The 24,956-nt window shown below is 40.9% G+C and overlaps 1 protein-coding gene across 6 annotated transcripts in view; it reads right to left on the reverse strand.

Annotated features, from left to right (window-relative positions):
• tead1b (TEA domain family member 1b) overlaps window positions 1-24,956 on the reverse strand; it is a 91,041-nt gene that overhangs the window by 56,589 nt on the left and 9,496 nt on the right. For 5 of the 6 annotated variants that reach the window (XM_061743118.1, XM_061743135.1, XM_061743127.1 and 2 more), the window contains one exon: window positions 5,463-5,715. The exons of the other annotated variant lie outside the window; for it this stretch is intronic. In XM_061743118.1, the coding sequence (XP_061599102.1) occupies window positions 5,463-5,619 (157 nt within the window). In that variant the 5' untranslated portion in view covers window positions 5,620-5,715. The remainder of the gene's footprint in view (window positions 1-5,462; window positions 5,716-24,956) is intronic. 6 annotated transcript variants of the gene reach the window in all.

A 24,956-nucleotide genomic window follows, 5' to 3' on the forward strand; every position in this document is an offset into this window, starting at 1 on the left:
CAAAATGTGACCTCCTTTCAAAAGATTCAAGTTATTTCAGATTTTCACTGGCCTTATTTCAAATATTTGTTGAGGAGGAATTTAAATTATTACTTTCTACAATTCCACAGACCACAATTTAAAATAAATGTCTTTGTTGGTAAGAAATGTAAGTTATTGGTTTTGTTTTTTTACTGACTGTTATTTAGGTTTTCGATAAATAGCCCTAAATAGTACAATTGTGTGCTACTCCTTTAAAATGATGTAAAAATCACAAAGTTACGTACACTTTATTGAAAGAAATATCCAATCATTGGTACCAGAGCATGCTTACAGAGTTTACCATGACGGCATCATGATGTTAATATGAGGGCACAACCGCCCAGCCCTAACCTTGAGCTGCCTTTGCAAAACTGGTATCCCAAGTTGGCGTACAGGGAACACATTCTCCTCCTTAGTCAATTCTTTGTTTAAAGGGTTATCAGGAAACATCAACGCTACTATAGGGCAGTTAATTTTTACATTTTGCTTGTTGACCATGAGCACATGCTGATGATGAAATTCTACAATCTTGGGGTCGATCCCAACAACTCAACAGGGCTGATCATCATACAGTCTGTGCATACCATTCTTGACATTGTACCCAAGATTATGTTGTTTTAAGAGGTACAATGTGAGATGTAATGATCTTATGCGACTACAGCAACAGTGCAGTGTAGAGCACATTAAAGAGACTTGCAACAACATAGTTATCAACTTTAGAAATCATGATCTAAATCCTACTGACAAAGTGCCATAACATTTGCATGTCACCATGCATGAACACTATATGACGACCAAATACAATCAATTTAATAGTTCAGTTTTTTAGAGACAGAGTTTATTTTATAAATATGCATACAGTCTATTGACATAAAAATATGTTTCTCTTTTTGTCCTCAAGCCAGATCTAGACTTTAGGGACTTGTCACAGTTTATGCCATGATGGGATTGGCACTAAAATGCAGCAACAGTTGGAAGCCTGAAAGACAAGTACCACCCCTTATTTAAAAACAAACAGTAAAAAGAGAAGGAAACTATTAACAGCTCGTAACAATGCCCCAGAGAGTATTAAATCCCTAAGTTCAACCTTAGCAAGAAAAAGAAAAAAAATATATATCAGCAGGTTTTTGTCGAAGAACTGTGCAAAGAAGGGGTTGTTTTTCTATTATTATCCTACTACATTATGACATTTGTTTTATAATTGCGTCTTATGCTTCTCATTCTGTAGGAGTGGGACACAGCCCAAGGCCTCTGCTACTGACGAGACTTCTGAAACCAGATACAGAGCACATCTGGCAGAACAAACCTCTCTACGACCATGCAGTTGTTGTCTCAGCACTACATGATAAAACATGTCTTTGGGTTTGTTACAAAGATTTTCAGGCAACAATCTTTTCGGAGTCAATATCTGAAAGAGGCTTGCTCTTAGCATGTCTATGTGTAACTGCAGAGAAAATAACATTTCTTGCTTTAATCCACAGCAGAGGGGCAGAGGGGCAGCTTTGCTCTGTGCGGGGATGGAGAAATTGGAAGAAGAGACAGTGGGGAGGGAGCTGTTGTCTGAGCCCACATCTTTGTAGTGGCAACTGAGGGGTTTCAATGCTACTCCTAAAATTTACATTTTGTTTGGCTGGAGAGGTCACATGACAGCTGCAAGCAAATGCTCTGAGGGGCTTTCTGCTTTCACTTCACACTGACAGGATGTGAGAGAGTCCAACACCACAGAAAAAAAATATTCCCTCTTTCCATGACATCACCCAGCCAGGGATGGGGGGGAAAGAGCGGGGGAAGGCACAGCTGGTGGCAGCCGTAGTACCATCTGCTACTGACTAATAGTTCATGCTGTTTTACTTATAAACTTGCACTTATGTGAAGCAGTGTGGCGGCAGCATGGCCACCATTGCAACCACGTACAGCATATTTTCCACTTAAGAAAAATACTTCAACAATTTACAAAAAACCTTTATTGGCTTGTTTTTACTAGTAAATGTGAAAATTCTGTCATTGAGGAAGCTTTGCAAACACCCAACAGGTTTTGGTCATCAGGACAATTATGTGGAGTATGTTTCTGGTGCAGTTCTCTGGCAGGCCCAGCAACATTCTGGAATTCAAGAAATAATCCTCATCTCATTGTTAATACACGACTTATGAAGTTTTTAACAATTTCTTTGAGGCACAGCAAATGCTTTCACCTTTAGACGAAACAAAACAGCTGTTTCTAAACAATTCCACATAGTGGGCTAATAAGTGGCTGACATGAGCATATAAGGACAGTGAATATATCTTTGACCAACTTTCAAGAAAATAAAGAAACATAATCTTCAAATGTTCCTTTAAGTTCTGTTTTCTCACATTGAAATAAACAACCAGCCACACAAAAACTCACATATCTACACTCATCATTAGAGCTGAACAATTAATCACATTTTCAATAAACATTCCAATGTCATAACACGCAAGGTTATCACGTGACCCGAGCAAAGTACTCGACTGCATCAATTTTTCACATCCACACACATTAATGTGGGATTAATTGGGGTTTTAAAAAAAGATGCTGCGCAACATCAGGTGTGCAGAGCATGCTGTGCTAACATTGCTACTTCATGGAGTAAAACTACAAACTTGTTCAAGCACTTAAAAAAAAAAAAAAGACCATAGAACCATGTAGGCAGTTGTATGACTAGAATGAGTTTATGGTGCCAGCAAAGAGACCAAGCAAGGGTTCACGAAATTGACAAATGGTACAGCAGGAGGTTAATTTGTCTGGGCTGAGCTGAGCCCTTGCACCTAGGCTGCTGATGCATCATGAGACATGCATCTGCACCAGCATCTGCACCAGCATCTGCACCAGCATCTGCACCAGCATCTGCACCAGCATCTGCACCAGCATCTGCACCAGCATCTGCACCAGCATCTGGACCAGCATCTGCACCAGCATCTGCACCAACAAACGTTTCTCGTGACTTTCAGTTTTGAATAATTAAAACAATACAACCTCACTAATGGTTTTTTTTCTCATGGCGGGAAATTGAATACTAGGAACTATTTGCCTGTCAGAGCTCAGATTAAAACCATCAATACACTAGAGCACAGGTGTCAGACACCAGTCCTTGAGGGCTGCTGTCCTGCATGTTTTAGATGTCTCATTATATCAACACACCTGATTCAAATTGATGGTCGTTACCAGCATGTCATCAAGGCTTGTACAACTCTGTTAATGACACAGCCATTTGCATCTGAGTGTGCTGAAGCAGGGAAACGTCTACAACATGCAGGACAGGAGTCATGAGGAGTGGAGTCTGACACCCCTGCTCAATGCTGATTTAGGCCACGTTTACAATACGGATTTATGGATATTTCCCCCTCTACGTTTTGAAAAATACCATCATTTACATCAGATCGTTTTCAAAATCTCTTCATTTATACGAACCCGCATAAATAGCTGTTAATTGGTGCTATGAGCAGCCAAACCTACAGGCGGCAGTGTAACGAGAAGCATAAAGTCATGCTAGCCAATCGGAATCCTGGAAAAAAAACCATCAACAAATGACAGCTACATGACTACAGTGGCCAAACAAATTGTAAACACAGGTCGCACACATGACGCTGGAGGTTTCTGTCGCATAATGTGACGTTCTTTTTTTTTTTTTTTTTTTTAAGATTTTTTTGGGCTCTAGTGGCCCTTTATTGAGTGCAGACTGGAAAGGGGTGGAGAGAGAACGGGGAAGACACGCAGCAAAGGTGCGCAGGCCGGGATTCGAACCTGCGACCGCTGCAGGAGGAGCCTCAGTATATGAGCCGCTGCTTAACCCACTGCGCCACCGAGCGGCCCATAATGTGACGTTCTGAAGCCTAAATGTCCGTTTCCCTCCGTTTACAAGCAAACGTGAACACAGAGTTTTTGCAAATCTCCACTTTGGCCGGAGTTTTCAGAAATGATCGTTTTTGGTGACTTTGAGCTTCGTTTTCGTGTAAACGAACGGCCAAAACACATGAAAACACCACCGTTTTTGCTACGTGTAAACGGGGCCTTAGGCTACTTAGGGCCCTATGAGATCCGTTTTGTATTTTCGCACATTCCGTTTTAATTTTTTCCACTTTTGGTTTTTAATTTTTCAGAATTTTATTTTAACCATTTTAGGCAAATTTAACCCCAAGACAGTATATACAATTAATGAAATATAGAACATTTATGCAATTTTAACTGAAAACTAGTTTAAACATGAAAAGTCAGGGATAAAAATATAAAAAATAATGAAAGACATCACCTCTAAGTACATGATACACAGCCTCTTTGTGTTTTTCACTCTGTAAGTGATTCTCGCACGTATCCTTTTGTTTCCAGTCAACCGTGTGCTGGCAAAACTTGCAGAACATTGAATTGCCAGACACGTAACAGTCCTGGGTAAACTGCTCTGCCTTGTACCTGGGAGTAAGCCGGCAGCTCCGTAGCTTCTTCGCTGGTTTCTCAGGCGGCCACTTCAACATATTTGTTTTGTTAATGAGGGAAGCGGGGGCGGGAACGGGCAGAGAAGCGCCTAGTGTTCCCAGTTTCCCAGTTTTAATTGACTCCCATTGGAGAATTTTCTTGAAAGAAGAGTTCCTTTTAGTCGAGGGAAAAAAAAACAAAAAAAAACAACCTTTTACGCAAATTGCCGTTCAGTTCTGTTATACTGCGCATTTAAAGTGAATTCCATTTTTATCTCCAATTTCCGCGATTCTGTCCGCGATTCGATGATCGCGGATTCAATAAGGTTCTAGCTACCGTCCTTTTGTTCCTTCGAGTGAGTCAGAGATGTCATCACTCGTCTGTCTCAGTTCACAGATCAGTAGCAAGAGATTGGTAATTTATGTGACCTTGAAAAGTGGTGCTTAAGTGAGTAACAACATCAGATCAGTAATAACTTTCTTTGAGCCTTTTGTTGACTTTGACATGGAGCAACACTCTGCCAACACTGAAGTTATTTTCTGAATCACAACAAAACTAAAAGGACCATTCCACCAGGTTTTAGAGCAACATTTGGCCATAGGCCATAGACCAGGTCCAGTTCCAAGAGCACAATACAAAAACGACCTAAACTTAACTTTGGGACACGTTAAATTATTTTATTTTTATTATTGAATTTGCAAAAATTTTACTGCATTTTCATTTGTCCCAATATTAAATATTTTATGAAACTGTAATTTTTATAAAAAAAATTGTATTAAAAATAACCAATAACATCTTTCAAATTTTGTAGAACCTTCATTGTTTTGTTAGAAATGTCATATTTACACTTCATGTATTTTAAATGTATATAATATTATGTGAGTATTAAAATCACCCATTAGGTTTTATAAAAAAAAAAAAAAACAACAACCACAAATGAAATCGCAATCACAATATGGGGGGGGCGGGGACACAATTAGATTATTTTCCAAAATCGTACAGCCCTACTCACCATACATCTTTCCCTCATCGGAAAGAATGATCTTCCTGCGGCCACATGGAGGATAGATGGCCAGGGCCTCTTGGAAGCTCTGCTCTATGTCTGGACTCCACACCCCTTCCGCATCATTGTCTACAGGCTTGTCTGCCGAGTCGCTCATCCTCTCCATGTCCTCGGCAGGGCTCTCGCTGCCGCTCCAGCTGCTGGGATCAATCTTGGCGGTTGGGCTCTCCAAGCTGAAGCCTGGAGCAGACTAGGGAGAGACCTAGAATTCCCAAACAAACAAATAAACAAAACAAGATAGTCACCCTTGAAACAAAACATCAGAAATCTGCTTTCAAAAATACTACTTGGCACACACAGGTAGCTGAGAGCTCAATATTCAGCATCAGCATCCAAGCTGTACCTTGAACATCACCATAACTTTTGCTCACTTTATTAGCAGTAAGCGTTACAGCTTTAGAGTATGGACCATGTTCTGGCTATATATCTGTATTACCTCGCAATTATCCCCGCCCTAATTCAATATCGATTAAGCAAAGCCTCTCAATCGATTCACCTCCTGGCCAGTGGGGGCGCTGTGCGCAACATTTTCTTATGATTCGCGTTTTGTGGAAGGTGGCTGCACGCGACCAAACAACAATAAAATGGCGACGATGGCAAGCGGAACATTTTTCAGATCAGACGTTTGGACTCATTTTGAATTCCCATTTAAAGAAGGAACACGAGAAACAGACAAAAGTAGGGTGGTGTGTAAAGCCCCTTTTACATAGAGGGCGCAAAACGCAGACCGCCGCCGGCTTTCCCATTCATTGTGAATGTGCTACCGCGGTGCAACAGCGGACCGCTCTGCCGCCAAGCTCGGCGGCGTGTGAGAGGGCGCCTGCCTGCCTGAATTTAACATTTTTTAATTTCACCGTGCCGCGCTGTGACAACATCTCGGCCGACTCTGCTACCCGGCGGTGGGCGTGGCGCAAACCGCGCTCCATGTGAAAGCAGCTTAAGTTGTGCCAGGCAGAACTAAAATACAACAGCAACACGACAAACCTGTGGATCATGTTGACACAGAACTGTTATGTTTTTTTTTTTATTTTAACTTTTGTACTACAGTACAAATGCACAAGTGAGCCATTATGGTGCTGCTAAGTTTAATTGCATAGTTCATTTCTATGCGAAGTAACATGCCACGTGTTATAGGCATGAAAATAAAAATAATGAAAAATTGCCAACAGGTATTTGTGTATTTCTACGTCTTACTGAATCGATATCGAAGCATTTAAATCAATATTGAATCGATATCGAATCAGAACCTAAAAAATCGAAATCAAATCGATTCGTGAGGTTCTTAACAATACCCAGCCCTATTACCTCATGAGACACAGTAAAATATTCCACCTGACACGTATTCACAGATCAGATACACCCTTGAGACTGTAATGGGGAAATATATATACGCATACCATGAGTCCCTAAAATGTTTCAGATTTAAAAACACACAACCACCATGTGATTCTTTCAGGATTTACATGAAAATCCACTTATGGCCTCCTCCAACAATTTTTAATGCAACAATAATTTATATTCGGTAATCGGTATCTGTGAAATAGCTTTTCACTTTTTATTTTTACAAGATACATCAAGTACCTGATCAGAATGGTCAACATTGGTAGTTTGATCCATGGATGAAATCTAACATTTATATTATTCTTACCACTGCTGATGAGTTGCCACTGTTCTATTTTCAAAGTCTCCAGTTTCACAAAAAAGAATGTTATTTGTATCAGTGAGATCACATAACTGGATAATAATATGCATTGTGAAAATATTCTTTTTAAAGACACATTATTGTGTTATATAAATGAATAAAGAAAAAAAATGTGGTTACTATGCGATGCACTCGGATTGACTGTAACCATTATGGTGGAATAATTTCCAGCAATGCAGAGGAAGAGCCAGGCTGCTCAAACACTATGAGAAAGAATCATCTGACAAGTGGTTTGCTCATAAGTGCAACAAGCTGTTGGTGCTGAATCTGTAACTAATAAAATGAAGATGATTTTGAAGTTATGATGGGTAAAATATGAACCACATTACAGGGAATTAAGAAAAGATGTCATTAATCATGGCACAAGTGTGTTTTAAAATTAGGCTTTAAAGTGCCAATGTTTTTTGTGTGTTCTGAATACAAATTCTGTGCTCTGTGCCTCTAAGCAATGAAGTCTGACCCAGGACCTTTGAAAGACTTGATGTGGTTAAATGACATCATAAACAATATATGAAATCAGACATGATTTCTCAAGATTTCGTGCCTGGCAAGGGCAGAGGAATTATAGACGATTAATAGCTCTCAACATTATGCTTTTATGGATTTCTATATAGCAGTTCACGCAGTTAATTCATAGTACAATACAGACATGTGTTTTCATTATCATTATTACTACAAATACTTGTAATCTGACATCAAGGTTCTTACCTAACAACTGTAAATGATAATACCTACGTTGACATATTGTATGCGATGAGCAAGAACGTTACCCCTGCCCTGATCCTTAGACTTGTAGCCTACAGGTGGATGCTGGGGCGGAAGTGTAGTTATTTTTTTGAGCAGTATAGCAAGCTTGGCAAATTTCATCTGTTAGCAAGGAAGAGATCAACACCATTTAGCTCATTTAAATAGATAAGAGGGCATATTTGAAATGAAACATGTGGAGTAGTATATATGAGCACACTGTTGCTTGAGTTGTCGGCCCAATGCCAAAATCAATGCCAAAATCATGCTCTCATAATGCAAGTAATTACGAAGCCTTGTTATTCTTCACACACAGAAGTCATTCAGAAATGCTGTTCTTTATAAGAACTGTATTTGTTTTTACTCTCATGAAGTCCAAACCCTATATTAAGCCTAATAACTAGTTGCTTTTCAAAACATTCCCTACAACTTCTCTAAACACAAATTGAATTGCTTTGATGCAACTTTGTTAACAGAAAAACAAGACTCATTACAGTAGTTAAACTACAACTTTAATACACAGCAAATGGACCCTAAAATCAAGCAAGAAAATACCAACCACTTAACTAGAACATTTTGAACACTAAATGTAAAAATATTAACTTTAGCCTGTGGTCTGCTTAATTGAAAAGATAATAAGAAAAAATGAATAAATATGGAAGGGGATTGGAAGAGGCATTGAAAGACCAACTCCAAATGTTGCACCCATAAAGTTTCATTCGGAATAGCTGTTTTAAACTGAATTTAAAGCAGTGTTTAGCCATGACTCTGCATGGAAAACTGGTTCTTAAAGCCTTCCAGCGTTGAACTAGCTCTGAACTGGCTCTGAAACCAGTTCAGTACCTGGTTCAAGTTGGTTCAAAAGAGGATAGCAGATTTAAAATTTTATCATTTTAAATGACATTGTCCATTATGCTATTACGCAATTATGCAAGCACAATGTATGCTAAGCGTACTGCTTTCACTATTAGTAGAGAATACAAATTAAAAAAACATTTTATTGTTTAACTGAATTTCCTAGCATTTCATTGTGATTTCTTTTGGTACTTAATCCCTCCATTTTTTTTCCAGACAACTGCTTCCTTCCAGAGCAAGATCCTATTCAAGCAGCACAAGCTGTCACAAAGTGGGAATAGTACCATATGTTTCCTCCAGCATGTTAGTTCATGAAGGGGTAAGGGGGGATGGGACAAGCTACTCAGGGAAAAAAAAAACTCCCAGAGAGGAGAGAGAGCTTTTAGTGAATTCTGTTTTTGTGTGCTGTCTGCTGACACTGCAGAACTAACTCACAAACTGATGAGGGAGGGGAAACATTCCCATTTCAACCACTAAAAGGCTGTGACTCTTTCTACATGTGCACCTCTGATCCCAGCGAAATCATGAACTTAACTCATAATCACATCCAGCTTCTATTTTCAAAGCGAAATGTATTTCTGAAGAGAATATTTGTTTTTCTTTCGTCCAAACACTGTATTCATTTGTGTCACAAAACGTTCCCTACCACTTCTTTAAAAACAACATTTCCAATCAGTGAATTATGTCAGTATAAACCCCTAATACGGATAATGGATTGGATAAGTCCCATCTAAAGTTTAATTTCCTGGTATGTAAAGACCATAACTTTAATAAATGAATACTTAAAGTAAACTTTGGTAACTTTCTTCATTTTGCCAGACTGATTATTACAATACTGTGTTCCAATAGTTTGAATTTGCTTTCTAGCAACTACACTTGGTTAACATTTGATGTAGAACTTCTGACAAACATTCTCTATAATATGTGCATATAAAAGAAATGGGACATCACAGTGGTGTGGTGTTAAGCATGATTGTTTCACAGAAAGAAAATTGTCAGTTCAAAACTCAACTTGAAATTGTGTTTGACGGTTGAGTTTTTTTATGTTCTCCTCTTGCCTGTGTGAGTTTCCTTCATATACTCCAGCTTCCTGCCACAATCCATAAACATGACTGTTTGGCTGAATGTTGATTCTGAACTATTCATAGGAACGAGTGTGGTTGTTTTTCTCATTTATCTATTGTAGTATTGTGATGGAATAGCGACATGTCTAAGTGTACCCAACCTCTCACCTGTTGACTGTCAAATTTCCATTCCACTCTGTCAGTAAAAACCTTACAGATTAAGGACTAGATTTCATACAAACATTCTGATATGGACACTTTTACATTTTGGGAAATCTGCATTTTTCACATGATGCGCATCTATGCATTTCCTGTGGCTCCAACACATACTGGAAAAGGGTTACTGTAGATTTTAATTCATTCATTCCATCAATTATTAGTTTTACAGTAACAAATTGATCCTTAGTTGTTTATTATCATTATTACCATCATTATCATTATTATCATCATTGTTGTTGTTGTTCTGCTATCGCAAACCATTCGGATGCAAAAATCACACTTTGTTCCTCTATTTTCTAATATATGTGAATTTACCTAACCTAGTTCTTTGTCCTCTGATCAAAGTTTTCCATTTTGTAGACAAATCAATTTCATCCCACAAAAATATCATCAATGCTATCACTTTAAAGAAATAGCTTGGTGGCTTCAAATGACATTTGTTTGGAAAGTGTACTAACTAATTATTTATATGAACATGAATAAAACATGGCTGTTGGCTAATGCAACAATTTAGCGTCCATGAATTATTTATTTGGGGAATAAAGCATTACTTGTCAATGATCAACAAACAAATTTACACTCAGAAATTATAAGCAACATGATGAAAACTTTAGGTTCCTTTTAAAAGGCTTGTGTAAATCTACAAATATTAATATTAAATGATGTTAGAATTACTACTATGCTTTTATAAGACCTGACAACAAACAATTACAGCTTATGTCTAATCCATCAATATTTCAATTATTAAATCTACTTTGAACTAATAGGTTTTTGCCCTTTTAACCCTTTTGCCCTTATAACCTAAACATTTAAAAATATGAACTAACAGATTTGTCTTTAATGTGAAGCACTGCTTGTGAAGTACATGAAGGCTATACTGTACAGCCTAAGTTAAAAAAAAAATCTAGTGCAAACAGTTCTTTCATTATATAATATTGTATTTAAGATATGTGAGACATTGTTGTGTGAAACACACAATACAGCATAGATAATGTAAAATTCTGAAAGGTTTCTGTTGTTCATGTGTGTACATGTGTGTGTAAATGAGTGCACATCTCCATTAAATAACAGTATAATTCAAAAACAGGATCAATCAAACATTAAAGCCACTGACAGTTAAACCAACTTCCATTGATCCTCTCATTACAATGAAACGTTCTGCTGGTGAACCATGGACCCCAGCATTTAGGTGGCTCTTACTTTTACACATACAACCCAATGTCAAATTGTTGCAGACTAGGAAATCTCCAGAAACCCCTCCACCCCCCACATGAAAAAAAAAAAAAAAAACACCTTTGGAATAGCTCTGCAGAATGCACAGAAACAAGTGTTATCCACTGAGAAACCCACGGGGGCCACACAGATGCACTCTCATCTCAATCCAATGCATGGCACTACAGCATAACCCCACATATGAGCAATCAATGGGGGGAGCCGCCACCCATCATTGACTAATCTTTCTTCAAAAAGATATGAATGGTGGTCTTTATAATGGCCAATCAGAGGTGTTGATATGTTGTTTTTACTGGAAAAAAGGAGGAGAGCAGAGCGAATAAGAGATGGAAAAGAGAGGGCTCTGTCTTATCTGCTTAGTAACAAATATTCCTCTATACACGATTCACACGGTTCAGTTAGCACGCGTGTGAATGAAGTATATAAATTAGATACTTGGTACTTACCTAATATTATCAACACGATCATCATACCAACAAGCCCTGTGTAAGAAAGCAAAGCTGGCCACTGATTCAGGATTATCTTTAGATGAAGGAAAACAATCCAAAGTCCCCCTTACTGTGTATGAACAGCAGAGAAATGAGGAAATGTTACTTGAGTTGAAAACTATTACCGTATTTTCTGGACTATAAGCCGCACCTGTATATAAGCCGCATCCGCTCTATTTAAAAAAAAGATATTTAGCCGCAGATATTTATGTTGTTAGATTAGATATTTACTACATGTACAGAAGGATTTTGAACTGTAAATGATGTACATGTTTGTACAACAGTGTCTTTTAACACGGCAGCAACTTTGCTGATTAAAACGGGACAGAACCAAGAGAAAATAACCAGTATTTATTTATCTATTTATCTGTTTGAAATCTGCTTCTACCTACTTCTATCTGCTAAACAAGAAGTAGCGTATTCTTCTTTGCATTTATTTTGTCTTATTTTTTATTCTAATTCCGGTTAGCACTCCCCCTAGCGGTGGAAGAAAAATCCACAGAATAGCCGCACCTTTGTATAAGCCGCATGGTTCAAAACCTATGAAAAAAGTAGCGGCTTATAGTCCAGAAAATACGGTAGTTACTTTTCTGCTAACGCTAGACTGCCCTCCCAACGAGCATCAATCTGCTTCAGAGCAATAAGGGAGATGAACTCAGGAACTGCATTTCGTCTGAAAGAAAGATGCCTGTTTTTTCTAAACACACCTAAGCTGAACCTGGCAATGGCACTAACAATTAAAACACTGCTGATGGCAGGTGATGTAGATATAAAAATAAAACAATACAAATGGCATACCATAACTCATCTTGTTGTATACTTTTACCTTCAGATCAAGTGTTTTTTTTATTATTTTATCCCACAGAAAAGGCTCTATTTGTTAAAGTCTACACTGTCCCCAATAACCAGTCATTTGGTGGTTTGCTTGATGTTATGCTTATAACAGAAATAGAATGCGCATTTTGCCTGCCACTGAAAAACGTGTCAATTAATTTTACTTTCTCAAATAGTAATTTTATGGTATACAATTTTAACAAAAACTGTGAAAAAAACAACAAGATTTTCACAATAAACAGAAGGATCAAATAGTTTATGTGAGTGGTAAAGGTTGATACTTCTTTAAGCGAACGTCCCTAAATGGTCTGAGCACCGGTACCAAAAGGTGTCCTGCGCTCATGCCTTAACGGGACAAATGTGTAGTTTTGGAATGAGACTGACCAACATGGTATTAGGGAATAGGTTTTAATATTTGTTCTTTTATGATCATCATGTTTTTTTATATTTTAAAAATGGGATTTGTTCATTAGTTCTTCGAACGCTGACATGATTTAGGGTAAAAAATAATCTCCCGACAGATTAGATTCTTCACATTAACTGCCTGCGGGAAATGTCAACCAGATGCTTTTGCCGTGTGAAAAATAGGAATAACCTAGCAGTTGTCAATAAGGATGGTTTCTTAGTGCCTTAGAATTTGCAGACTAATTACGTCTGGCAAAAGAAGGCAAGAATGTCACCCATAGAAACACTTGTGGCTTCAAAATAATTGCATACTTCTGTCTTTCCAGGCAGCCCACCATAGAAATAGACTTATTTGTGAGTTGCAGTGTAAAGATAACACATAATGTGAGAAATGAATGTGGTAGCTAAGCAGAGAAGTAGGTGTGACATGGAATTATGGGAAATTACACTTATCGTGAGATTACATAAACCACTCACCAACCTGGAATCCAGCTCCTTAAATTAAAAGAACCCATTTTAGCCATCAGACAGAGCAGGGTAATGAAATAGCAGATGAGAGGTCTCAAATGTAATTTTCCATGTGGAGTTCTTTTGTGCTGTTATTTCAGAGGATGCAATAATGATTCTGTGAATGACTTTTGTGCACCCATAATGGCCCACAGTAGCTAAGGCCACAATGTGCAAAACTGTAATTACTATGCTATTTCAAAACTCTACAATTTTAATGTGTTGTAAAGACATACCCAGGCCTTTGCTTGATTATGGCATCAATGTCGAAATTATTCCTTTTCTAAGATTAACAAAGATGGATGTTTTTAAATTTCACTTTGTAATTTAAGAAAAAAAACAAAACAAATGAATTACCTGGAGAGAAATTCAGGACATGAAGACTGACAACAGATCTCTGACAACCTTGAGATGCAGTTCATCGGACAGACGCAATTAAACTATCCACAAGTTGATGGAAATACTTTACAGTCAAAAGTACGATTGAGGAATGTAGCAACTGGGGAAAAAAAATAAAAATCAGTTGGGCATGTGTGAAAATTAAGTGCAAACCTTTAGTTAAAAAAAATAATTTGAAGATGGGTATGGATCATTTGTACAATACATTGTACATTTTTACTATAAAACGCAGTATCCCATTACACTTTGCACAATTTGAAGACAAACCTTTGACTCTGTACTTGCTTTTTATTTAGGTTTTCTGAATAAATCTACAATTTTGTTGAAAAAAAAACACAAACAACAAACTATGCATTTCCAAAAAAAGCCAGAAAGCTTACTTATGCTGTCTCTACTATTTGCAATCGCCTCGTGTTTATTCCATGCCTCTTTGAGGTGGCAGACTTAAGTGCTGTGAAGCTGTCTGATATCATCTCACTCAAATCAGAAAGCATGCAACATGCTACTCAACAACCATAAAGCCACTATGGGATCAATCTCTGAGATTGATTTACAAGCCCTGTCAAAGCAGCCCTCTCTACCTGCCTTGGGTTGGAAAAACAGGTAACAACAACATAATCTGGACAACATCAGACACACTGACATTTTAGCGAACAGGCATAAGCCAAGGGTCTTAAAAGCTGGACAACAGAGCGTAAACTGACTGTAAATCTTAAAGACAAAATCTTTCCTTGCAAGGATACATCCATCGTCTTCCAGTAATCACAAAATACATAAAAAAGGGGGGTAAAAAGCAATTTACCATTCAACCATGAAATGTAATGAAAGCTCAAAGGACATTTGCCTATCAAAAATTTGCAGCACATTCCAGGCAGCATACACCCATGTCACCGCGGTGTGGAGTGCGAGCGGAACACATAAAGCTCAGGAAATTAAAGCTGTAAATAAAGGTCCGTCAGATAAACGATCTCCTGACAGTTATGAGAGCAGAGCAGGCCGGAGGCTGGCTGCTGGCTCATTCAGGACGCGTGCGGACGGGCATGAAAAAAACAAATCACAGTGATGAGCATGAAGGCCACCATTTGCATTTGATGCTGCCAATTCACGCAGACTTTCATCTCTTTTCTTCTGCTCCTCTAGACCCTTGTACACCGCTTCCTCCATTTCATTGCTGTGATCTCTCTCCAATCTTTACTTTAACTCCTGGAGCCTCCACACAAGTGTTAAAATGAGTGTACTTAAGATGTTAACAAGCCAGCTTGAAATTCACCCAAAGAAAATGTCTACGTACATAACATTTATCACAGTAGTAACTACAGTTGCATTAAAAATACATTTAAGCATTACAATTTCCAAAATATAATAATTGGTAATATACCAGTGATGTACTGTGCTAGGATGTTTCTAATCTAATTTGTACAATATTTTATAACAAATTTTATCTAAAAGACTTAGAAATTATTAATTCATTCAGGAGACAGTAAAAATCCTCATATAAAATAATGATAAAATAAATGTTATATTCAAGTTTGTTTAACAATGGAAATATAAATCTTATTTTAAAGCTTTTTTTGTATTAAAGTAGTCGAACTACACATTTTTTTTAAAGTCAATTTTTTCCAAATTCCTTTTAGCTGTAGTTAATTAATGGCAGGGTGACGACTGTAACCACTTCCTTTTCATTAAAACACACACACACACATACATAGCATTGTTGCTTATATCCACAGTGTAAACCCTGCATTTACTTGTGTGTACAGCATACCACAAGAAACCAAAGATATTGATAGAAATATCCAAGCTTCACATCACCTACAATCATCTGTGTTAAAAGCAGGACTTGACTTTATATGGATAGCAGTGGAGTGAGAAATAAGTCACATGTATACTCCCTTATTACTGAGAAATATTCAACATCAAATAAAGTATTTCTATTTTTGCCCAAGAGTTTTACATATGTAATTCTCCAGCTGCACCCAATTCTCTCAGAGCAATCACCTCAGATCAAGATGGCTACAGAATCTCCAGGATTCAAAACAGCAGTTGATAAAACAGCGAGTGAGTTGATAGTGACCACTTCCTACATACTGTATAGTTAAAGGTAAACCATTGTACTATAGTGCAAAAAGCTTTCTTCAATATTATATGTGCATGTAGAGAGAGAGAGTGTGTGTGTGTGTGTGTGTGTGTGTGTGTGTGTGTGTGTGTGTGTGTGTGTGTGTGTGTGTGTGTGTGTGTGTGTGTGTGTGTGTGTGTCCTAAAACCAGGCATAATGACCCGTTTCTCTATTTTTTCATATCCTTTATTGCAGCTGAGACAGGTTTTTTAAGAATAAAATCATCTGCAGCAAATTAATGAGCTCAGTACTAAGAACAGAGTATAAGAGATGGACAAATGGACATTGGATTTCTTCTTTTCCACACTTTTTGTATAATCATAATGGTGCCATATTTATCCTTTGAAAATATGGACATGGACTAATTTTTTGGGTACCTTTACAACTCATTAAATTAACATTTCATCCCACCTAAAAAGTGGTTAAATGAAAAGGAGTTGTCTCATGTATTCTTGCAGGGCATTTGAATATTATAGAGTTAATGCAGAAAAGTATGAAAAACAAGGATTGATTGTTTATTTTATAATGCTATTCTAAAATTGCCTGGACCTATATCATGGTATGCCTAAAAATGATCATAAATCAATGCTTTATAGTTATGTTATAAGCAAACAACAACGGGCTCCGTGAAAGAAGACCCCAGGAGGACTGTACACATAAAAGAAAAGCATTAAAAGAAAAAAAAAAGATTTAATTTGGGATTTGAATGTGCTGGAGTTGTTTGCAGCTCACTGTGAAGCAGCATGGATGAGAATCAGCACCTCCAGATCTAAAAACATGGTTCTCAGTCAGAATAAAGTGGACTGCTCTCTCTGGGTCTGGGACAAGGTGCTGCCTAAAGTGGAGGAGTTTAACAATATTGGGGTCTAACTCATGAGTCAGAGGAGAATGGAACAGGAGATCGATTGGTACAGCACATGTAATGTTGACTCTTCACTGGTCTGTTGTGGTAAAGAGTTGAGACAGCAAATTGTAAGTAGTGCATGAAAGAGTACGATTGCAGATACAGTTGGCTGAAAGGAGTTTCCTTCATCGGGTAGCTGGACTCTCCCTTAGTAATAATCTAGTGAGAAGTTTAGTCATCCAGAGTAGAGGGTAAAGTAGAGTCGTTGCTCCTTCGCATCAAGAGAAGCAAATTGAGTTGGTTCGGGCATCTGCTGAGGATGCCTACTGGGCACCACCCAAGGAAGGTGTTTTGGGCGTGTCCAGCCTGGAGGAGACCCTGGGAAAGACCCAGGACACGCTAGAGAGATTATATCTCTCGGTTGGCCTAGAAACACCTTGATATTCCCCTGGAGGAGCTATTGGATGTGGTTGGGGAGAGGGCGGTCTGGGCCTCATTACTTAGACTGCTCCCCCCACGACCCGATATGTAATGACTCAAACCCACAGCTAGTACCCAAGAATGACTGACTAAAACAAATGGCTTTCTATGAGCTCTGATATTGGTGCTTTTAAACATCCATCCCTCCATTCATCCAGCCATCCATTTTCTATACCCTCTTAATCCTATACAGGGTCACGCGGGTCTGCTGGAGCCTTCCCAGCTCATTACAGGCAAAAGCCAGGGGTACACCTGCCATTCCACCACAGGGCTTTTAAACATGTACAAAACAATCTGAAAAATACAGTGTGCAAAAGTTGTAGAGTAGCGGTTTAACTTCAGCACTTGAAAAGAAGTAAAAACAAAAAAAGCTGTAAAAAATAAAGTAGAATCCCATGAATTAAGTAAACCTTCCACTACATCTTATTATTAGTAGTAGTAGTAATACTGATAGTAGTAGTACCAGTTGTAGTAGTAGTAGTATTTCCCTGCAGACACTGACCAGAAAGCAGTTTGATGCATTTAGGTATGATTGGATTTTTCCTTGTTGTGAAAAGCAGAATCAAGTAAAAAATGCTACAAGCTTAAAAACCCATCAAGTGATTTGGTCCAGACAAAACAACTTAAGGTGTGAACCTACTCTATATTGTTTATTTGTGATGAAACCATAGTTCAGTTTTGTTGTTTTTCACTATTCTAAGAACAAACAATGACCAACCTCAGGCTGGGGTTCTGTGAATAACACTGGACTCAGCCCGTTTCTGGCTTGGGTTGTTGTTAGTATAAACAATATTACATACTAACTCCGGAGTTTACTTCATGTCACAAGAAACAGAATCACAGTGATGGAAATATTGCAGCATTACATGACCTACACTTGGCTTTTGCATTACAAGCAGAGCTTGCCTTTTTATTAGGCCTGCAACGACTATTCTGATAGTCGATTAGTTATTGAAAGATTAGTCGACTAATCGGATTATGAATCTCATAATTTTTAAATGCCTCTTATTAAGCTCTCAGCTTCAACATTTTGCATGAGATTGTTAAATGATATGCTAATTAAAAATAAACGACAAGAAAGATGGACACTTAATTCAAAAATACATCTTTTAATTAACTTTGCTGCCAGTAACCATTAAGTTGCATCGGCCACTGCCATATTATTTACCTGCCGCTGTACTCTATTGCACATGTACAACTCTCAGCAGAGATTGGATGAAGGGCGATGCCTCACTGTTGAATTTGTTTATCTGCTGACAACACTTGTTGGCGAGTATTTTTATTATAAATTTTTGATGACGTCGACTTATCGTGGCATCCGTAGGGTTTATAGATGGTAATAGGCACATATGATATAGGATCATAATAGGCACAATGTTTTTTATACTCATTTATTGCAACAAACAACACCTGTGAACTCTTTCCTGTTACCTTCCATTGATAAAAATATCAAATGAATCATGCCACTCACTGGTCTTAAAGAAGCCCTTTTTGTTCCTGCCTCTTCCAAATAACATTAATTTGCCAGTTTGCAGCATAGCAAGAGAGAAAAAAAAATTATTTTTCAAACAGACCTTGAAATCAGATTAAAAACAATGTTAGCCACCATTCAGACTAAATTATACTACCGTATTTTCGCGACCATAAGGCGCACATTTTTTTTTTTTTTTTTTTTTTTAAATGTGCCGGGCGCCTTTTGAAACGGTGCGCCGTGTCTATTACCTGAATTACGGTAATGTAAGGCCGGCCACCATGAGAACGGTAAAGGGAGAAGGGGGCGGGTGAAGCCCCCGTGAGTTGCGACGTGAATGAGACCATCCACTGAGCTGTTTAATGCGAAACAGATGATGAAAACTTTTAAGGATTTGCTTGATGTGTAAAGTGAAATAAAATACAATCAAACTAAGTTTTGCTCCGCTCTATTTAAATAAGCACACTTGTGTGTGTGTGTGTTCTGCAGCGCGTGTGTTTTGCATGTCGGGAACCGAGGAAGCACCTGCCGTGGGTTTGCGGGGTCCGATCGCCGCATCCCCGCTGCAGATCCAGTGCTCTTTCCCCGGGAGCCCCTGCTACAAGTCCATGTGGGCTCCTGCGGTCCTGGCCGGTCGGAACCGGTGACTTTCCCCGGTTAAAGCAGCGGCTGGAGCAGCGCGGTGATGCGCGCTGCTGCAGCCGACTTCCTGGTTCCCCAAGCGGTCCGATCACCTGGTTCCTGGCCGCTTTACGAGAAGGGATTTCTGGGGTCTGTCTCAGGTCAGATCAGCTTCACCCTCCGAAATTTGCAGCCAAATCTGTCGGTTACAAACCCGGTACCGGATCCCGACATGCGCGTGTGTGTTCGCGACGCGACACACACTTAAGGCGGGAATATACTCTACGCAGGTGGCTGCGTATCCTGCGTACCCTGCGAACGTGTCTGTTCATGCTCCACTGCGTACGTTGCGTACCACCCGAGTAGAGCCTGTCATACCGATGGTGACCTATAGGGGGCAGTAAGCAGAGCAACAGTTGGAAAAGCTACTTATATTAAGTAGCAGAAGTAGTAGCAGCAGCAGCGGTAGCAGATTAGAAAAACGAACACTTTTACAGGACAATATTGGATGATGTAGGAGATTATAACATCGTGTGAATGTGTATGAGTGTGTATGAATGTTTGTGGTGGTCGGAGGGGCCGTTTGGCGCGATATGGCAGCCACGCTCCCGTCAGTCTGCAGGACAGCTGCGGCTACAGACGGAGCTACCGGGAGGATGTGTATGAATGATAGTGATCTCTGTAAAGCTCTGGGAGCCTTGAAGGAAGCTAAAGAAAACCACAACATTATTATTATTATTATTATTATTATTATTATTATTACTCTTTTTTTAATGTGTATTACTTATTTATATTACTGTTTTACCCCCTTCCCTGTGTGTCTGTGTTGCTGCTACGTGAGTTTCCCCGTTGAGGGAGTAATAAAGGACTATTTTATCTTATCTTATTATTATTGCTTATTATCAAAAGTGGATAGTCTTTCCAGACTAATTTATCCAGCATTCTCCTTACCCATCTCAACAAGAATGACGAAACAATAAATCCAGTTAATTTTAGGTTCATATGGAGAAGTAGATGTCAATATATAAGAAAGATTAACATGGTAAAAAAATGTATTGTTCCTAATATGATTCCAAGTCATTCATTCATTCATTTGCAAGTCATTCAATAGTATTTTTATTGAAAAACAGAGTATTTAAAATAAAATAAGTCCCGTCAATTGACTCCTGGCTCCCGGCTCCGGGAGGCACCGAGGCTCGGCGCGTACCTCCGCCGGGGCTCGGCCGCCGGGGCTCGGCCGCCGGGGCTCGGCCGCCGGGGCTCGGCGGCCGGGGCTCGGCGGCCGGGGCTCGGCGGCCGGGGCTCGCCATCCGCGGTACTCCCGGGGACTCTAGTCCCGCAGCACCAGTGAGTATTTTGACCGGAGAGATTATAAAATACCGGACTTCGGCATATTTTACCGGACAACGGAAACCCTGGGGGGAAGTTAAATATTGCATAAATATATGCACGGCGAACTTTCTCCAGGGGAGAGCAGCATAATCGTGCCAGCTGGGATCAGACCGGGAACAGCGATACTAGCGGCCAGAGCGAGAACTGCAGGTCGCGTACGCGTTCAGTGTCTTTTTGAGAACGTGCACGTCGACGCGTCAAATGTACGCAGGATACGCAGGATACGCGAGACGTGACGTCACGCGTATCCTGCGTCTCGCGTACGCGTTCTGAACTGCAAGTATAAACGCGGCTTTACTGGTTTATGTGGCGCTGGCCTGGCGCAGCTGATGGACAGAAACTGTGGTGATTTTTAAAAGAAAAACTTTGCATAAGACATTTCCAGCCGGAGTCATTATAAGGGTGAATGAAAAGAGGGGGCTGGATGAAGGGATGATGATCAAGAAGCCGAGACAGGTCTGGAAATTCGGACTGGCGCAGCTGAATTAACGGAGCTCCTGTCAGATACAACCCGGTACCGGATCCCCGACAGCGCGTGTGTGAGCGGGTCCAGCGCGGGGGACCCGGGACGCGGGACCCGGGACCGCCGCGGGACCAGCGCGGGGGGGGGGCGGAGTGGGACCCGGGACCCGGGTCCCGGGTCCCGGTCCAGCGCGGGGGAGCAGACGGGGAGCGGACCCGGTCCAGCGCGAGGGAGCAGACGGGGAGCGGGACCCGGGACCGCCGCGGTCGGGATTTTTAAAAGAAAAGCGTTCCCTAAAGAGACTTTTCCAGCCAGAGTGAAAGTAAAAGGGCTGGATGGATGAGGAGATGATCAGTGGCTGAGACAGGTTTATGTGCAGCAACCCGGTGGTTTTTTAAAATTCTTTAATGCAGAAACAGAATATGAACCTTTTGAAGGGTTTGATTGATGTGAAAAGTGAAACAAAATATCAAACTAAGTTTTGCTTCCGCTGTATTTTTAGCGCGTGTGTGTTTGGCAGCGCGCGTGTCTGCAGCTCCGTCTCCTTAGACGGCGCCTTTTGGGTCGGTGCGCCGTATGTGTGTTTTAAAACCAAAAATGACACACAAAACTGAGGGTGCGCCTTTCCACACAGTGCGCCATATGGTCGCGAAAATACGGTAAATGGGATATTTGGATTAACAAACGTGAGACAAAACGTTTCAATAGGATATGGCGCATAATTAAACACCAAAAAAAATCTAAATCCAAACAGAAAACTATTTTAGATGACTACATCCTGTAAAGTTGGGGGGGGGATCGGGTGTCTATATGTGCAATTTTAACTCTCCAATTAGCAAAATACTGGATACCTTCCCCTGCCTCAACATCATTTGACTTGCCTCGACGCGGGGCCCCACGGCTGCTTGAGACCCGGTCGGATCGGTGATTTTTGTAACAAATTTATCAAACGAGCCTTTCAGACAGGCATTAAACTCTTCCATTTTCTTTAGTTTTTTTCTTTTTTCATTCCCTGATGGAAATTTCCTGAATCTGTCTCGTTCTCTCGACATTGTGTGACAGTTTGTTCCAACTCCACCCGTCTGGATCAGAGCACCTTGTGTCAATGCGCTTGGTCTGACGCAGTTGTATTGAACAACAGACACGCGCAGCGACATCATTCAGCAAGCACATCATTGCACATATATTTATTGATATGCACAGACTAGTACACATTTAGGTCTGTAATGGAATGTGACTGTTGATATTTATAAAGGGAAAGAAGGAAAAAAAATGGGCCCATAGCGCGAGGCCCTTGGGGCGCGAGGCCCCGTGCGGTGGCACGGTTCGCACACCCCTTGCGGCGGCCCTGCTCCTCAGCCACCAGGTTTATGAACATCAGAGTTGGACCACGGAGCAGACTTTTACACTGCCATTGCCTGTCGAATGAACTGAACAAGAAACCGATGTCAGAGTCGCTCTGTAACTGATGTTCACATCCTGACTCAGACGTCTGCCTGGCCAACCCCCTGGCCAATCGGTGGCGTGTAGTGTGATGACATCAGATACGACCTGATTCAGCCCGCTTAGAACCTCGGCAGAATAGATACAGAAAAAGTATCTACTCGGCACGGGTAGACCCCAGTGGAAAAGTGCCAAACTGAGTCAAGGCGAGGCGAGCCGGGCTGAGTAGGTACTGGTGGAAAAGCGCCATTAGACACTGTGCTGCCCCTCAAACTCGACTCAACTGAACTCAACTCAACACTTTAATTTAACACTACCACAAACGATCAGAAAAATCACAACAAAAAAAAAAAAATCGCTGATTCAACCTGCCCTTTTCTCAAAAAGTGCATTTCTGCTACATATTAATTTGTGAATACTTTGCGTGAAGTCAAATATGTAAATTCTAGGGAGGCGTCCAGGAGGCATCCGATACAGATGCCCAAGCCACCTCAGCTGACTCCTCTGAATGTGAAGGAGCAGCGGCTCGACTCAGAGCTCCTCCCGGGTGACCGAACTCCTCACCCTATCTCTAAGAGAGCGTCCAACCACCCTGCGGAGGAAACTCATCTCGGCCGCTTGTATCCGCGATCTTGCCCTTTCGGTCACTACCCAAAGTTCATGACCATAGGTGAGGGTAGGTGCGTAGATTGACCGGTAAATCGAGAGCTTCGCCTTTCGATTCAGCTCTTTCTTCCCACGATGGTCCAGTACACCGAACTCATAACTGCGGACGCTGCACCAATCCGTCCGTCAATCTCATGCTCCACTCGTAAACAAGACCCCGAGATACTTGAACTCCTCCACCTGAGGGAGGACTTCTCCATCCACCCGGAAAAGGCATGCCACCCTTTCCCAGTGGAGAACCATGGCCTCGGTTTTGGAGGTGCTGATTCTCATCCCTGCCGCGTCGCACTCAGCCTCAAACCGCCCCAGCACATGCTGAAGGTCCGGGTCCGATGAAGCCAACAGGACAACATAATCTGCAAAAAGCAGAGATGAAATCCTGAGGTTCCCAAACCGGATCCCCTCCGGCCCCTGGCTATAAAAATTATGAACAGGACCGGTGACAAAGGGCAGCCCTGCCGGAGTCCAACATGCACTGGGACAAGTCTGACCTACTGCCGGCAATGCGAACCAGACTCCTGCTCTGATCATATAGAGATCGGACAGCCGTTAACAGAGGATCCCGGACCCCATACTCACTGAGCGCCCCCCACAGAATGGCACGAGGGACACGGTCAAATTCCTTCTCCAGATCCACAAAGCACATGTAGACTGGTTGGGCAAATTCCCATGAACCCTCGAGCACCCTGCGGAGGGTATAGAGCTGGTCCAGTGTTCCACGGCCGTACGAAAACTGCATTGTTCCTCCTGAATCCGAGGTTCAACTATCGGCCATATTCTCCTCTCCAGTACCCTGGCGTAGACTTTCCCGGGGAGGCTGAGATGTGTGATCCCCCTATAGTTGGAGCACACTCTCCGGTCCCCCTTTTTAAAAAGAGGGACCACCACCCCGGTTTGCCACTCCAGCGGCACTGTCTCCTTCCTTCATGCAATGTCGCAGAGGCGTGTCAACCAAGACAGCCCTACGACATCCAGAGACTTGAGGTACTCAGGGCGAATCTCATCCACCCCCGGTGCCACTGAGGAGCTTACGAACCACCTCAGTGACCTCGGCTTGGGTCATGGATGAGCACGTCCCCGAGTCCCCACTCTCTGCTTCCTCAATGAAAGGCATGTCAGTCGGATTGAGGAGATACTCGAAGTATTCCTTCCACCGTCCGAAGATGTCCCCAGTCGAGGTCAACAGCTCCCCACCCGCACCGTAAATGGTGCCGGCAGAGTACTAGGGCTGCAACTAACGACTATTTTAATAGTCGACTAGTCACCGACTATTGAAACGATTAATCGACTAATCGGATAATTAGTAAAAAAAATTTAATTTCGTATGAGGTTGCTTTAATTATGTGGCAAATGATATTAAACAGAAGAAGGATGGGCATGAGAGCCCTGCTATAGCAGGACTGTTTTCTTCATCCTGCTTCCGCCCGCATCCGCAAAACTCTGAGAATTCATGCCGCACGGTGCACAATAATAGAGATGCATTGGTTTAGTGTCTTC

This window comes from Cololabis saira, chromosome 2 (assembly GCF_033807715.1).
Source record: "Cololabis saira isolate AMF1-May2022 chromosome 2, fColSai1.1, whole genome shotgun sequence".
In the NCBI taxonomy this organism is placed as follows: Eukaryota; Metazoa; Chordata; class Actinopteri; order Beloniformes; family Belonidae; genus Cololabis; species Cololabis saira.